At 36.3% G+C, this 16,686-nt stretch overlaps 1 protein-coding gene across 1 annotated transcript; it reads left to right on the top strand.

Moving 5' to 3' along the window:
• The first annotated feature begins 15,394 nt into the window (after window positions 1-15,394).
• LOC128564417 (olfactory receptor 6) lies at window positions 15,395-16,351 on the top strand. Its single transcript, XM_053559900.1, has one exon. It carries the CDS (start codon window positions 15,395-15,397, stop codon window positions 16,349-16,351), a length of 957 nt encoding a protein of 318 aa, XP_053415875.1.
• The last annotated feature ends 335 nt before the right edge of the window (window positions 16,352-16,686 follow it).

Here is a 16,686-nt window from a genome sequence, read left to right on the forward strand (position 1 = left end):
ATACCAGAGAAAATTCTATAAAATTTTATTGAATTGAAACTGAATATACCTAAATGATCAGGAAGAGCTACTCTGATTTTATATTCTGACCCTCGTGAGTGGGAGTCTAAAATTGTGCTCCCATTTTCATCTAAACCACTCTCAAAGTTATTCAGCATACCTTAACTAATACTCCTTATATATTGCTCTTATGATATTTTACTACTTAAGAATTATTGACTTGAATTAAAAGGACCCACTAATTCTCTTTATTATTATTTTGAAATTTTTCTAGAATTCATGAACCTTAGTATAATCATCTTCCCACCTATTCTAGCTCAACCTTGTATTTGACTTATCCCCAATATTAAACATCCATTCTGATGACATTCATCACTTCAGTGGTTAGGGCATATCCAACTCTTGCCTTGCTCAAATTATTTATTTATAATTTCTTATACTCTTTATTCTATATCAGGCACTTTGATATCCTGTGAGGATAGAATGGTGAACAAAACAAATAGATGCCAATTCTTCCTTTAAATAGTTTAAAATGATCCAGGAGAATAAAGGCACAATTATATCTCATATTATAAGTGTGATGCTACAAGAACAGGGCATTATGGAAGCAAATAGTAGGTAGATGGCCAGGATAGTCACAGAAAATGTTCTAGCAAAAGTAGCATTTAGGTTAATGCTTAGAAATAGACAGATGAAAAACGATGGGTAGTAGTGAGGGTCAGGGGTAATGGGGAGAGGAAGGGCCAAGAGTCAAAAGAGGCAACAGCACACTGAAGTAGAGGAAGAAAAGGGTCACATGAAAAAGTAGCTTCATCTTTAATAAAAATCTTGCAATTTGTGAATTTTCTGTTATTAATAACGATTTGTGGATATACAGTAAGTAGATATACAATAAAGACATTTTTAGTTTCTGCAACTACTAGATTTCCAGCTAATGGAAGTTCTACCAGGTGAATGATAGTCACTGATGGGGCAAAGCAGGAGCAAGGTGAGTTGATGGCTTTGGCTGCAGCACCTTTTCCTTCTAAATAACAGGTATCAGTTCTCAGTTTATGCATGTGACTCTCCACTAAATTGTGAGTTCTTCTAGAGTAGGAACTAACCTTATTCATCACTGCATCTACAATACCTGCCATAGTACCTGTTACTATAGACTCTTGTGCTGATCATTCTCTATTTCTCACCCCCCATCTCCCAGTTTTCTATTCTCTGCACTCCTCTATCATTTTGCATATCCCATCTCCAAGGAGGTGAGAAAATTTGATCTCACAGACTGTATCAACCTGGTTCTATTGGCCTCTGGTTTCTAATTTGGTTGGGCCAATGGGAGGTACCAGCTGAGAAATGAAGCCTTCAGAAGAAAAGACATGAAATGTCTTCCCTGGTTTGGTTCTGTGACTCTGGTAGTGGCTACAACTCCTGCAACAAAGTCACCTCTTCCAAGGCTGCAGCTGTCACTCAGTTTCTATACTCTAGTCCGTATGTGGCTCAAGATCTTTTGTTGCGTGTCTTCACCTTGCATGGCTCTGTGAATAGTCATGACCTTTAATTTTACTCGAAAATTGCAGCAGCAGAAATTGCTTTCTGTTTCCTGCTGGTATCTTGACTGATATGGCATTTGAAATAAGAGTCAAATTGAAGTAAATCCCTGTGAGAATTCCTGGGATAAACATATCACTTTAAAAACTCTCATATACTTATATTTTGAAATCAATAACATAATATAAGCTACTTCATTTCCTACGTAAGTAGAATACTGGACAAAACTTGAATAAAGTACAAAACCAAAACCATATGTTTCACATTTAAGCTTTCAAGTATTTCTCCATAAATGCTTCTGCTTTCTTCCATCCACATGATGCCACTGCTCAGTTGAATTGATTCTGAGATGTCTGAGCTAACACAGTCAGTAAATTTAAACTCAGGTGTCAAACATATTGTGCCTAGCTTTTATGCCGTTTATGACTCTGTGAGCCCCTCAGAGGGTCATGGTTCCTCCAGAACTAGTATGAAGAAGTTCACTACCCAGAGAGCCACCCCTCTGTTTTTTTTCTTTTTAGGTAACTCTTCGTCTCTTGGCAGAGTAAATCTTTACATATTTTAAGATCTGTGGAAGACTCTCCCCAGTACATTTTCCCAGGTCCTTGTAATTCACTCACATAGACACACCATCTTCCAATAAATAGCAAATTATAACTTTTAAGCTCCCTCATTGGGAGTTGAGTATGTAGGAAAATATTGAGAAAGTGGATACATGTTGGGACAAATATTTAGCTTAAGATTCTGCCATTCCCAATGGTTAGTTTTCTGTTTTTCATAGGTTACTAAAACTTCAGTTTGGGGAGGCTTCAGTTTCCTCACTTATAAAATGTGGGTCATAATATCTACATTAAAATCTTACTATGAAGGGAAATAAGAATAAATATGTGGGAAAGCATCTGGCACAGTGCTTGAGGCATGCTATCCTAAATTATTCAATAATAATAGAAGTTAAGCAGGATTGTTTATAATATCTTTAAACTCAGGCAAGTCCTCCATGGTGGTCTCCCTATTTATTTCCAGCTTCCAACTTATGCCTATTTATCCCCACATCTGTTAAAAAAGAAACAACTTCTAGCTATATCTTGGTTTTAATACTCTTCCAGATTCTGCTTTGTACTGATAATGGTTCAAATGCACATATTATTTCTCATTGTAGGTTGTAAACTTTTTATAACATATGTTCTTAAAAATTATCACCACTTACTATGTATTCAATGGCCAATAAATAATACTTGATGCATAATTCCCTGTCTTAATGTGGATAATACTTTCAATTCTTAATCATAGTGCCAAAACTTTATGGAATACTTCCAACTTTAAATATTTTATTCTCTTTAACTCTTCCAATTTAGTTATACATGTGTATGACTGAGGCAAATATCATGCATTAGCTCTTTATATCTTCAATGCTTTCTTTTATTTTTTTAATAAAATCATATCTGTGTACATTAGTATGAGCTTTCTAATATGCCAAGGCTATGAAGCTTAAAAGTACATGGCTTTCATCCATGTTTAGGCTCTTATCTGATGCACTTACATGGATATTTTTAAATATTAAAAAAATTACACTTGATCTGAGCCAAAAGGCTGAGATACAATCATTTTAAAAATTAAAAAATAAATAATTGCATATATTTATGGGGTACAATGTGATGCCTTGATATATGTTTATAATGTGAAATGATTAAATCAGAATAATAAATTCATCATCCCACGTACTTACCATTTTTTGTGGTGAAAACTTTTAAAAACAACTCTTTTAGCAATCTTTAAATATACAATGCATTATTATTTATTGTAGTCATTGTTCTGTGCAATCGATCACTAACACTTATTCTTCCATCTATTTAGTCTTAAAAATGGGGAAAATCCTATCATTTTCAGCAACAAGGATGAACTTGTAGGACATCATGTTAAGTGAAATAAACCAGGCACAGAAAGACAAATACCACATGATCTCACTTTAATGTGTGGCAACTAAAAGTTATATGAGAATTTGATTTACAAACGTCACCAGCAGAAGAAAGCAGGCACATCTAGCCTATGTGGATCATGGCAAAAGTTCCAAAGCCAGCAGCTGATTCATTAGCCCAACAGAAGACGCAGCAGCAGCCACAGCAACTTTCTCTATGGTGGTCAAGACAAGTGGGTTCTGGGACTGAAAATTACTTCTGGGACTCAGCCAAAAGAATTCTTCTCCAGTCCTGTCAATGATTTTACAAAAACAAAACTCCTCTTACACTCTTGTTTGATGATTTTAAAAAGTTTTCAAAAGTATTGGTCAGGTATTTTGTAAAATGTACCCCAGGTGGGATTTGTCTTATGTTTTTCCCAGGATTAGACTAGTGTTATGGGTTTTGGGAAGAAAAAGTACTTAGGTAAAGTTATTATACCTGTCACCTGACTAGTAAACTTACTAAGGGAAGAAATCATATATTATTATCATCACTTTTGTAACCTTAGTAGGTAGCCAGCAAATGTTCTTTGGCTGAGAATCAAGAGGTGGATGCAGACCAAAGGTTGAGGGGGTACAAAAATGTTTGTAATTTATTAAAATATATGCACTGAACCCTAACAAGGAAACTATTCATATAGCTGCTCAAATTAAAAAATAATCATAATGCTGATTCACTATTCATTATTTAATTCTTCTATTCAGGGGTCTTTTCTTTTTTTTTTTTAATTGTTAAATCATAGCTGTGTACATTAGTGCAATCAAGGGGTACAATGTGCTCTTGAAAACTTTTTAAGATCATCAAACAAAGGAAGTCTGAGAAACTATTAGCCAAAAGACCCTAAAAAGACATGATGACTAAATATAGTATAGTATCCTGGATGAGATCCTAGAACAGGAAAGGATATTAGGTAAAAACTAAGAAAGTCTGAATAAAGCATGAACTTTAGTTAATAATGTATAATATTGGTTTATTAATTGTAACAAATGTGCCATGCTAGTATAAGATGTTACTGAAACTATTTTTGTAATTTTTCTGTGAATCTAAAACTTCTAATAGAAACAGTTTACAATAAAAGTAAAATAATTATAGATGCTATTCTTTGATATTTAATTAAAACACATTTCTTCATAAAAAAAAATTCCTCTTATACTCTAGCAATCTAGAGTGGATTCCATTATTTGTAATAGAATGTTGACTAATATAGTCATCCTAGGAATATTACTTGTCCTCAATTTTAATTTTTTTGTTTGAAATCTGGGAATATGAAAAACATTTTACAGAATTGTAGAAAGTTTAAACTACATACACATATGAAGTTTGTAGCCAGAGGAGGCACACAGCTCATCAACATAAGACTCAGTCTTTGTGAAGCCTTCCTCATATGTATTTACGGATGTCCTTATGGTCTTACCCATGGCCATTCTCACATTTTTACTTTTTATTTATTTATTTATTTATTTATTTATTTTTTAAATAGAGATGACCTTAAGCATCTGACTGGGGAGTACTAACTCAAAGGAGTTACACCTTAATATTCAAAGGTTTCTGGTTTAAGTGATTGATTGAATAGATAGTTTTACTAGTCCCTGAAGTATTTAGAGTATCTTAAAGTGGACATGTTTTAGCTATTAATAACTAAATTAGCCAAATCAGTAAACCTTATGAATTCTGAAAAACAGAGTTCTTTATTACCACACAGAGAACAATATCATGTGAAGCTATATATTAGATGAATGACGAAAATAGCAAAGTAAATATAGTAATAACTTTTTCTGTTGAATTTTATAATTATTTTACCCATTTTATTTTTCATAAAGGCTATTAATTGAGAGAATAAGTTGATGCACTCTTTATAGCTCTCTATGTTTTTATAAAAATACAAATGTATGTTTTAACAAAATACATCTGTTCTCACTCATGAATTTTAGTGCACCAAATATTTTTACATGAGTACTGTAAAGATGGCACCAAATTTCTCCTTATTAATATATTTGTATTTGTTGGTCTTATCTTTAATTGAATAGTATTGAACAGAGAACTGAGAAAATCTCCAAATACTGTAAAATAACCTTAAGCCGCTACCAGCTCATTTGCTATTGCCAAAGAGAGATAAATGCAGAGAAAAATTGTAGGCAAAGGCACATTTTTGTCACACATTAGATCTAGACCACCTAATTTGTGAGTAGGCCTGGGCCAGATCTTGTTCCACTGACCAAATTTCTTGAGATTGAAAAGCCTGAGAAATATTCTTGTAGTTTTTCTCAGACACATAGTCTAATCATCCATCATTCTTATGGTAAAAGGAAACATGGAAAGATTGTTAGAGGAACTAGAAAGTTGCAACCTAGGTAAGAGCAGAAATACTATCAACTGCCTATTGCTGTCCTTTGCCTCATCTCCCACCCTTCACTTTCATTTGGTCTTGTTTTCTTCTTAGATCTCTAGGAAAGAACATTTCTCCTTGTAAATCACTCTCTCAGGTTTTTCTCAATGACTGTTAACATAATACAGAAAAGAGAACAGCAATGTGAAACAATCCCCTGAAAGGAAAAGTCAACACAAAGGAAGTCTCTTTTAAAGATAAGAGAGAGAATTGAGCTATGCAGGAGATAACACTTTTATTATTGCTAATTATTTCTTAAATTTTATTTCACAAAATTACAGGGATACAAAATTCTTTTTGTACTGTTTGAGTCAAAGTTATAAGTGTGCCTATCACACATGGCTCATTGTGCCCATGAGGTATAATTTACCCATCCCCTTCTTCTCCCACAACTACTTGATTTTTAATAAATGTTATTTCCATATGTATACATAAGTGTTCTTCATTTAGTTCTAATTTAATAGTGAGTACAGGAGTTTTTTGTTCTTCCATTCTTTTTTTTTTATTAAGTCATAGCTGTGTATATTGATATAATCATGGGGCATCATTCACTAGCTTCACAGACCGTTTACCAAGTTTCACATATACCCTTGTAAGATGCACCGCTTGTTCTTCCATTCTTGTGATACAGACAGACAGGAAGACTTGTACACTGTTGGTGGGACTGAAAACTAGAACAACCTCTATAGAAATTAGTATGGATACCTCAATGAAATAAAAGTAGACCTTTCATTTGAACTAGCAATCCCATTGCTAGGTATTTACTCACACCTGCACTTGAATGTTCATAGCAGCATAATTCACAGTTACAAAGATGCAGAAACAACCCAAGTGCGCATCAATATATGAATAGATTAATAAAATGTGGTATAATATGTATATCATGGAGTACTAGTCAGACATAAAAAAAATGGTGAACTAATACCTCTTATATTAGTGGAACTAGCAACCATTCTTTTAAGTGAAGTATCACAAGAACAACTTTTAAATTTGCTTTACCTATCAAAGCTAAATTCCCTAGCCCTATGTACAGTTCTACATCTTTGATGCTTAGTTAGAAGGAACGGGGAGAAAGTTTTGCTTTAGCATTATCAACACTACTAAATTCTTCTTTTCTGTATTTTGACGCTCTCACCAACATCCCTGCCAATAAAATTAATACCTTAAAGAAACAGGTCACGTGTAATAGTTACTTCTCCAAAGAAAGAAAGAAAACTCAAGGCTTAAGGTTAGTCACCAGACTGATTTTCCATGAACCTGTTGCTGCTTTCCTCTGTTTTTTTTTTTTTTTTTGTCTGATAATTATCTAGTATTATCTCTGTTGACCCGTGGAGATCACTAGGGGGATTTCTCTAACTTCTTTGCCTTTTTGCCCTTGAAAGTCCTATAACATTTCTGAATCAGATCCCTAGGGATTTGTCTTTTAAAGAACAGTCATTCTTGCCAAGCAGTGGGCTCATTGTTACCCTGGATTCATCCAGTTCTAGGCACTACTGTCTGGGTGAAACTATGGGAGAAGTCTATATATAAAGAGTCAGCCCAGGTCCTTGGCAGAGAAACAGATCTATAGTGAGAGTGAGACAGGACTGGGAAGAGACACACAGTGAAAAGAAATAGAAAAAGAAAAATAAATATAAATAGAAAACCTCTCCCATCTTGGGCTCTTAGCATCCAACAGGGGCATTTAACAGGTCCAAAATAACCTATAAATTTTAGATTTAGGAGTCTTTGCCACATATATGAATTGAGGTGATGTTGCATTTTCTTTGATTAAGCAGAAAAACTTTTCACATTCTGATGATCCTTCTGGAGCCCAAAGTCTTTCCCAGGCAAGGAGAATTACAAAGTCCTGCAACTCTTGAACTTCATAGAACACCAGTTTTCTAGGATTTAGATTAGGCTATGCTAAAGTCTTTTAGTTTTTTCTTCTATTTCCTTTCTATCTCCTTTTAGCAACTCATTTTAAGAGGAGAGGTGAAAGCTTACAATGTGATATGGGCTATGCACTACACCTCTCCACAGACCTGACCATTGGACAGTTGAACCAAAATATCCATGTCAGACTCAACCAAGAAGACGTAATCCACCATGTTCCTAAAGAGAGAAAAACATAATGGATTATGGTGAGAGATCTGGTCTTTTATTTTTTTTAATTTATTATTTTTATGGGTACATAGTATTTGCATAGCTTTGTAGGTTACATGTGATGTTTTGATACAGGCATACATTGTGAATTAACCAAATCAGAGCAGTTGGAGTATCCATCACTTCAAGTGTTTAACATTTCTTTGTATTAGAAATATTCTAATTCCATGCTTTTAGTTATTTTAAAGTATACCCTAACTTATCATTGGTAATAGTCACTTTGTTGTTCTACCAAATATTGTTCATTCTATCTAACTATTTAACTATATTTTTGCACCCATTAATCATCCCCACTTCATCTCTCCTCCCTGCTACCCTTCCCAGCCTCTGGTAATCTTCATTCTACTCCCTTAAACATCACAAATCATTTATTTACTGAACATCAAACATCTACTAGGAGTTGTCTAGATACTAGAGATAAAATAAACATGCCAAAAATAGGATGAAATGGTATTTTCAATGAATTCATAAATCTAGTAGTGATAGATAAGCAAAATGATACCTGTTATCATGAAATGTAAGGTCCAACATGTTATAAATCTAGAGGTGGCACTGAATGATAGCAGGGGATGATGGACAGAAGATGAATAGTGGGAGTGAATGGTTATGGGTGATTTGAAAGAGAGGATGAGATCTGAATAAGCACTTTCCAGGTGACAAGTGTTATAATGAACTTCAAGTAGAGAACAGGGTATGTGCAATTGCACACCGCCTTGAAGGGGGATGTTGTATTGAAGAACTGCAAATTCTTCCATGAGCATGAGCTTGAGTTGAGTGTCTGACAAAGGCAGAAGACTAGGATATACAGGAATGTGGTGGTTAGACTATGAGAGACTGGCTATGCAATGTAAGGAGTTCAGACTTATAGGCAGCCATAGGATTTGAACTGGAGAATCACACGTTAATATTTATAATTTAGCAAAGGCACTCCTTCTGGACATTAGAATGCTAGTAGACTTAGTATCTATTAAGTGTTGTCTTAAATGGACAATTAACGCTTTTTCTGTCCTTTGTATGGCACCTTGAAGAGCATGCCCATTATTTCTCTGCTAAGACTTGGACTTTGGATTTTCCTTTAAATCCTCCATTTACCCTAATTTAAGAATCTCTTTCCCTTTATTTGCACTATTCCCCTAGTTCTCATATAACTACCTCTTCCTTCTAGAGAAAACCTGCTTCCCACTGGAAGCATCCCTCTCAGTAATCCACATCAATTCTACTTCTGTGACTCAGCAAGTGAGCCCCTTCTCTGACTCAGCCATCACCCTATTTCTACTAAAGACTTTCAGAGTTAGGGAATGGGTAGATCATATCTCATCAGTGACTGGATCAGGAATTAACTTACAGTGCTGGGGAGAGTTACATAGATTCATAGTATAAACACGTATGGGTTTTCAAGTAGGCCCATGATAGGCCAAATAGGCAAAGGGCATCACAGATATTAGCAGTCCTTGAATGTTATATAGGCCTGGGAGGTAAGTTTCTCATGGAAAACAACTAGACAAATCAGGTTTAGGAACTTTCAATTGATTATAAAGTCTTAGGGTGTAATGGTTAAATTCAGAGGTGAGATGTTTATACATAAAAGACTTGAATGAAAGAGAAATAGCTTTCATTACAAGGTCAAGACAAAGGATTGGGGATCAGGATAGTGGACAAGATGGGAAAGAGCAGACTACAGACACATAGTATATGAGGCAAATATTGGAAGCATGGCAGCAAGCAGAGAGAGAGGTGGAAAGTAATATTCTTTTTTTTTTTTTTTTTTTGTAGAGACAGTCTCACTGTACTGCCCTCAGGTAGAGTGCCGTGGCGTCACACAGCTCACAGCAACCTCCAGCTCCTGGGCTTACGCGATTCTCTTGCCTCAGCCTCCCGAGCAAAGGGGACTACAGGCGGCCGCCACAACGCCCGGCTATTTTTTTTGTTGCAGTTTGGCCGGGGCTGGGTTTGAACCCGCCACCCTCGGCATATGGGGCCGGCGCCCTACTCACTGAGCCACAGGCGCCGCCCTGGAAAGTAATATTCAAAGATGGAAAATTATTGCATGGTAGAAAGAGTTTAGATTTTGGAGATTGAGTGCCGTAGGTAATTCCATCTCTGCTACTTTTTACTTGTATGAATTTGGCCTAATTATTTACCTTATTATCTTTAACATGGGACTTATAATATCAGCCTTCTTAGGTTTTCATAGAGTTTAGCAATATAATGTCTGGAAAGGATCTTTTGCAAAATCTGCCATATGGTAGATACCCAGTAAATGATAAATATTGTTACTGAACAGATTATGTGGGTGTGAGGATAGCAAAGGAAAAGATGAGTGGCAAAGACGAAAGCAAAATAGGAATGCTTGGTGAATCTGCAGCAGGGAGAAAGTGCAGCACTGGGATCCCAAGTGGCCCTTACTCATTTATGCCAAATAGAGGGGTATAGGCAGAGTTCTAGGTAATGCCCATAGCAATGCAGTCCTTTGAGTCTATTCAAAGTTTCAAGAATAAAATAAAAATTTTAAAAATCAAGAGAGCAAAGGCTAATATTAGAGAACATATAAATGGGATTTATCTCATTTTCCACACTAGGCCAATGTGACAAGAGATATTCTGTCAGATGTTGTTTGACTCAGTGTGTAGAAAATAGGGAAAATTAGTAGAATGTTATGGGAAAAGATACTAAGCAAGAGGGATAATCGAATACATAACCTCAACCTCCAGCCTTATCTCTTTCTGTTTCTTTCCTCCATGCACTCAATTCCTTCTAATATAAATGAAAATAATTCTACCATTAATTTTACCATTATATTATTATCAGAGTATAATTTTAAATGTATACTCTGCTCCTATACATTTTTTATTTTCTCTCCTTGATTTATATATACCCTCCAAAACTCTACAATGCATTCTTCAGTCCAAATGGCACCTTCTTGGTAAAGACTTTCTGGGTTCCCCGGAGAAAAACTATTATTCTCTACTCTGGATTCCCACTATACTCAATATTCTATTTATTGAGTATTTATTACAATCGGTTACAGCGTCTCCTTTGCTAGACAACTCCAATGTCTATTTCTCTTGGTATTTTCTGTGCTTAGAACTATTTGGCCCATGATAGTGTTAAAGGCATAGGAAATGGAGTGAGAGGAGAGGGGGTCAGGGAGTGAGAAATTTTTAAGATGGGAAAGATCTGAATATTGCCAGTGAAGTAACAAGAGTGGAAAATAAGCAGTGGAAAGATAGGAAAGAGGGAATAATTGATGGTACCCTGTTCTGGAAAAGATACAAAAATGTAACCAGTAAAGAACCAGTAGAGAGGATTCTGTTTAGAAAGAGATAATTGAGTGACTTTTTTTTTTTTTTTTTTTTGAGACAGAGTTTAACTCTGTCACCCTGGGATTGAGTGTCATGGTTTCATAGCTCACAGCAACCTCAATCTTTTGAGCGCAAATGATTCTCTCTCTCTCTTTTTTTTTTTTTGTAGAGACAGAGTCTCACTTTATGGCCCTCGGTAGAGTGCCATGGCATCATACAGCTCACAGCAACCTCCAACTCTTGGGCTTAAGCGATTCTCTTGCCTCAGCCTCCCGAGTAGCTGGGACTACAGGTGCCCGCCACAAACGCCCAGCTATTTTTTGGTTGCAGTTCAGCCAGGGCCGGGTTTGAAACCACCACCCTTGGTATATGGGGCCGCCTTACCAACTGAGCCACAGGCGCTGCCCTCAAATGATTCTCTTGCCTCAGCCTCTTGAGTAGCTGGGACTATAGGAGCCTGCCACAACGCCCAGCTATTTTTAGAGACAGGTTCTTGCTCTTACTCGGGCTAGTCTCAAATTCCTGAGTTCAAGCAATCCGCTTGCCACGGCCTCCCACAGTGTTGGAATTACAGGCATGCGCCACCATGCCAGGCTTGAGTGACCATGTTTAAAAGTTGTAGGAAATGATTCAGATCAGAAGGACCTGTCAGAAGAATCTTAAAATAACTAGAATGGTTTTTATGAATTATTAAAATACCAATAATTCTCAACTGCTCAAAACCTTGCACAATTTCTTAGTCCGCTGAGTAAAAGCCAATATGTTTACAACTGCTTGGAAGGATCACAATGATCTATTCATCACTTCCCCATCCCTTACTTCTATTGCTTCACTTCTTCATTTCTTATTTCTATTGCTTCATTTCACTTACTCTGTTCAAGTTATGCTGGACTATTTAGTCCTCACTTTGCACCTTACCTTAGTGTCTCTAAACTACCTGTTCAATTTGTCTAGAGGTTGTTCCACTAGAGAGCAGATGGCTAATGCTGTTACTTTCTTCATGACTCTTCTCAGTGAGGCCCCTTTCTACTATTCTATTGTAAAAATCAACCTGCCACCACTTCCTGCACTCTTAATTTTCTTTATTTTAGTCTATTTATATTTCCCATAGAGCTTATCAATTCCTACATTTATATCTTTATTGCATTTCTTGCTTATTTCCTGTCTTCCTCCACTAAGATGTAACTACTTTAGTTCAGGGCTTTTTGCCATTTTTATCTAAATACTAACTATTCTATTCTAAATGTCTGAAATAGTACTTGTCAAATAGTACATTACTCAGTGACTATTTGTGAATAGAATAAATTTAACATACATAAATAGGTTACATGATTGATGAGTTTCCTGAGAAATGAGATCTACAGATGGAGAAATTGGTATTAGAAAAGAAGCAAAGGAAGAATAAACAAAGACATCAGAAGATGAACATTAATGATTTTGTAATGGGAAATTAAATTACTATCTGATAGCATCATTTGTCCTTCTGAAATAGGAGGTGACACTGCTGAGAGATGGGGGAGAGAGATTAGAGATGAAAGACAAGAGTCTTTGGGAGAAATGGAGAGTGAATTGACTGATTCCACATTGTAGTATGGCCAGTCATTATTTACAGCCTAGTGGAACTCCATGACCATAAATTTATGGCAGTAGCATCTGTCCTCTTACATGATTTTTCTCTAACAGGGCTTAGTTGCTCAGGTGCAGCTAAGGATAAAGTCCTGTTGTTTTCTTCTAAGGACCCATCTGCAGGCAGTGATAGGTTCTTCTTCCAATGGACTACCTGGGGAAATATCTTGTGGCTAAAACACATTGAAATATAATGCCTTGCTTACTTGTTTGGCTCCTTCTCAAGATTTTGAATGGGAGAATTTGACATTTTTGTCTTTATATTGTCAACATCCAGTGTGGGACAAAGGCCCCAAGTAAGTATTACCTTATTAATGATATTTTAAGTATCATAAGTACATAATATACTTTACTTATGATAAAGTAATAGATCTTTATCATAAGCATTAATAATGCTATAAATTTCTACATTCATGATTTGGTAGCCTTTTTAGTATTATAATATAGCCCCTCTTCACCCACAAGTGAATTTAAGTTTACTTTAGATTATAAAATGAATAAGTGATACATAATTAACTAGAATGCAGGCCTTCTGATCATTTATCCCACCCGTATGTACTTCTTTTAAGGCTTTAGTGCATACTTTAAATATTGGGATTCTTTGTCCAAGTTGAATCTCTTGTCTTCTTACTCCTTTCTTATGTGATTCCTGAAAGATCAGACATTACTGAGAATGCTTTCATATAAAAATTCCTTCATAACTTTATTGTGTAAATGTTTGGATTTAGGCTATGTGCTTCCACATTGCCTTACACCTTTTCTGCAAAATTTACCTACTTGAGAGAATTGTCAAAATTAACTGAATGATAATTCTTCTTAGTGGAGAAAAAAAGCCATATTTAAGCCATATTTAATTTATTTCATTATGGCAATTTTTCCAACACGTTTAACCAACTCTTGGTGATCTAGTGGGTTTAGGCCATAAAGTACAAAGAAATCAGAAACAACCTCAAATATTTATGGTTGTCCAGGAAATTCTGCATCTTCTTCTTTCTAGTTACATGAATGTTTCCTTTACCTGTCATTGTTTTTGTTTCCATTGAAGAGTCTGTATCTCTCTTTAGTTTCTTATTTGTTCATTTAATTATTTATTTTAGAGATAGGGTCTTTCTCTGTCACCCAGGTTAAAGTGCAATGGTGTGATCACAGCTCACCATAACCTCAAATCCCTATGCTCACCCCTGTTCTCTCACCTCAGACTCCTGAGTAGCTGGAACTACAGATGAGCACAGCAGGCTTGGCTAATTTTGTATGTTTTTTAGAGAGATAGGGTTGGGTCTCATTATGTTGCCCAGGTTGGTCCTGAATTCCTGCATTGGCCTCTCAAAGCATTGGGATTACAGGCCCAGCCAGTTTCATTTTATTTATAACTTCAAGCCAACTTGTATCTCTACTTTTCTCTTTCTATTATGCTCACTTATGAAAAATGTGTTTTTAAATGTAAGTTCTTTCCTCGGATTATATTGTGCCCTTAAAAGCCCAAGACACTTATGAGTCATAGCACCTCCTGACTCCCTGCTTTCAAGATGGCTCCTTATGTAAAAATTGTCTTCAGGCAGCATCCATAATAAGAAAGAGTTTCAATCAAGGAATAGACAAAATTAATCAAGAGACATCTCTTGGAGCATAAAATTTGAGTCAATCTTTGAAGAGGACATAGATAATTACACAAATTAATTTGAGATCAAATGTGAACTACCATATGTACATATAAATGTAACTATAGATACTTACATTAATATAACTACTATATAATATTATTCATATTAATAAGACCAATGTAAAAAGTCAAAATATATTTAACTATTATAAAATGCTAGGTATTTTTTCACTTGATTTTTTAAGCCATGGCCCTAAACATAGGCAGAAAATTATTGACTACTATTACCAGAGTTTTTAAAATACATCCAGCATAGCTGAGGAATAGGCCAGAGTCAGTGATTCTCCTGACCAGGAGGGTTTTTCCAATTAATATAGTGGTTCTATTTTCTCCAGGTTTTGAATTTCACCATTATCTGCCTTGCTTTCTGCACTGTCCTTCTCACTTGTTCCATCCACCCTGGTATCCTGCCTTACAAATGCCTCTGAAATCTGGAAATACACCAGAAAGGAAAGTACTTCCTTGAAATACTACCTAAAGACTTTTTTCTGATCCAGATCCAAAGGCCCAGGCTCCGAATCTGACTTCATGATCCTGCTTTGACAGTCTTAGCTTTGTGTCTGTGGTGAATTTTTTTTAGGTCCCATGCTGACTCCTATATGTCAGGAGAGGATCTGTGGCATCTCACAATTCCTAAATCATACCCTAGGTCTAGAGGGTGTCAATTGGGTTAAGTGTAACAATAAAGTACCTGTAGCCTGAGGGCTCCATGCTGCTAAGGTGAATCCCACTCTTCAATTTGATGTAATTGAGTCTCTTGTCTTTTGGTGTCCTAACCATGTGGAAGGAAAATATCACCAATATCAGCGAGTTCATCCTGGTCGGCTTCCCTACTGCTCCTTGGCTGCAGGTTCTTCTCTTCTTCCTCTTCCTCATCACCTACTTATTTGTGCTGCTGGAAAATGTGGTCATCATCTTCACTGTGTGGGTCACTGGGTCCCTGCATAAGCCCATGTACTATTTTCTAGGTACCATGTCCTTTCTGGAGGCCTGGTATATATCTGTCACAGTCCCCAAGATGCTGGCTGGATTTCTACTTCATCCCAATACTATCTCCTTCCTGGGATGCATGACCCAGCTCTACTTCTTTATCTCCCTCGCCTGTACTGAATGTGTGCTTTTGGCGGCCATGGCCTATGACCGTTATGTGGCCATATGTTGGCCTCTTCGCTATCCTGTCATGATGACCACAAGGCTTTGTATCCAGCTGACCATCAGTTCCTGGGTAAGTGGCTTCACCATCTCCCTGGCAAAAGTACACTTCATCTCCCAAGTTGGTTTCTGTGACAATAATATCTTGAACCACTTTTTCTGTGATGTGTCACCTATACTTAAACTGGCCTGCATAAACTTATCTGTGGCAGAGATGGTAGACTTTGTGCTAGCCATCGTCATACTTGTGTTTCCTCTTTCAGCCACTGTCCTTTCCTATGCTTTCATTGTCTCTACCATCCTGCACATACCCTCGGCCACTGGACAGCGGAAGGCCTTCTCCACCTGTGCATCTCACCTTACAGTGGTGGTCATTTTCTACACAGCTGTGATCTTCATATATGTCCGACCTCAAGCCATTTCTTCATTTAATTCTAACAAATTGATTTCAACCATATATGCAGTCTTTACTCCCATGCTCAACCCTATCATCTACTGCCTGAGGAACAAGGAGGTCAAGGATGCCATCAGAAAAACCATAACAAGTGTCCGATCCCTGTTCTTGAGAGATTCTTTTTGCTGAACAGACTCACATTCCTTCTCCTTTCATCATTTGCCATAACCTCAAAAAACACCTTCTTTAGAAGAAGTCAAAGGATTGTTAACCAGTGTGATGAAAGTGTGTCAAACGGTCTGTGAAGCTAGTGTATGATGCCCCATGATCATATCAATGTACACAGCTATGATTTAATAAAAAAAAAAAGAAAAGAAAAAGTCAGTAATCATAAACGTACTTATTTAGTACAGTGATTTAGGATATGGAACCAGAAATCAAGGAAAATTCCCATTTCTGTGATGCCTTAATTGTTTCCTTTTATAAATCAGTAGGTAAAATATTAAAAACTCTAAGAATCACAG

The sequence above is a fragment of the Nycticebus coucang genome, chromosome 14 (assembly GCF_027406575.1).
Source record: "Nycticebus coucang isolate mNycCou1 chromosome 14, mNycCou1.pri, whole genome shotgun sequence".
NCBI classification, from domain to species: Eukaryota; Metazoa; Chordata; class Mammalia; order Primates; family Lorisidae; genus Nycticebus; species Nycticebus coucang.

What these genes read in the sequence shown, in the direction of transcription:
- LOC128564417 (XM_053559900.1), top strand. Translation starts at nt 15,395, where the DNA reads ATGTGGAAGGAAAATATCACCAATATCAGCGAGTTCATCCTGGTCGGC.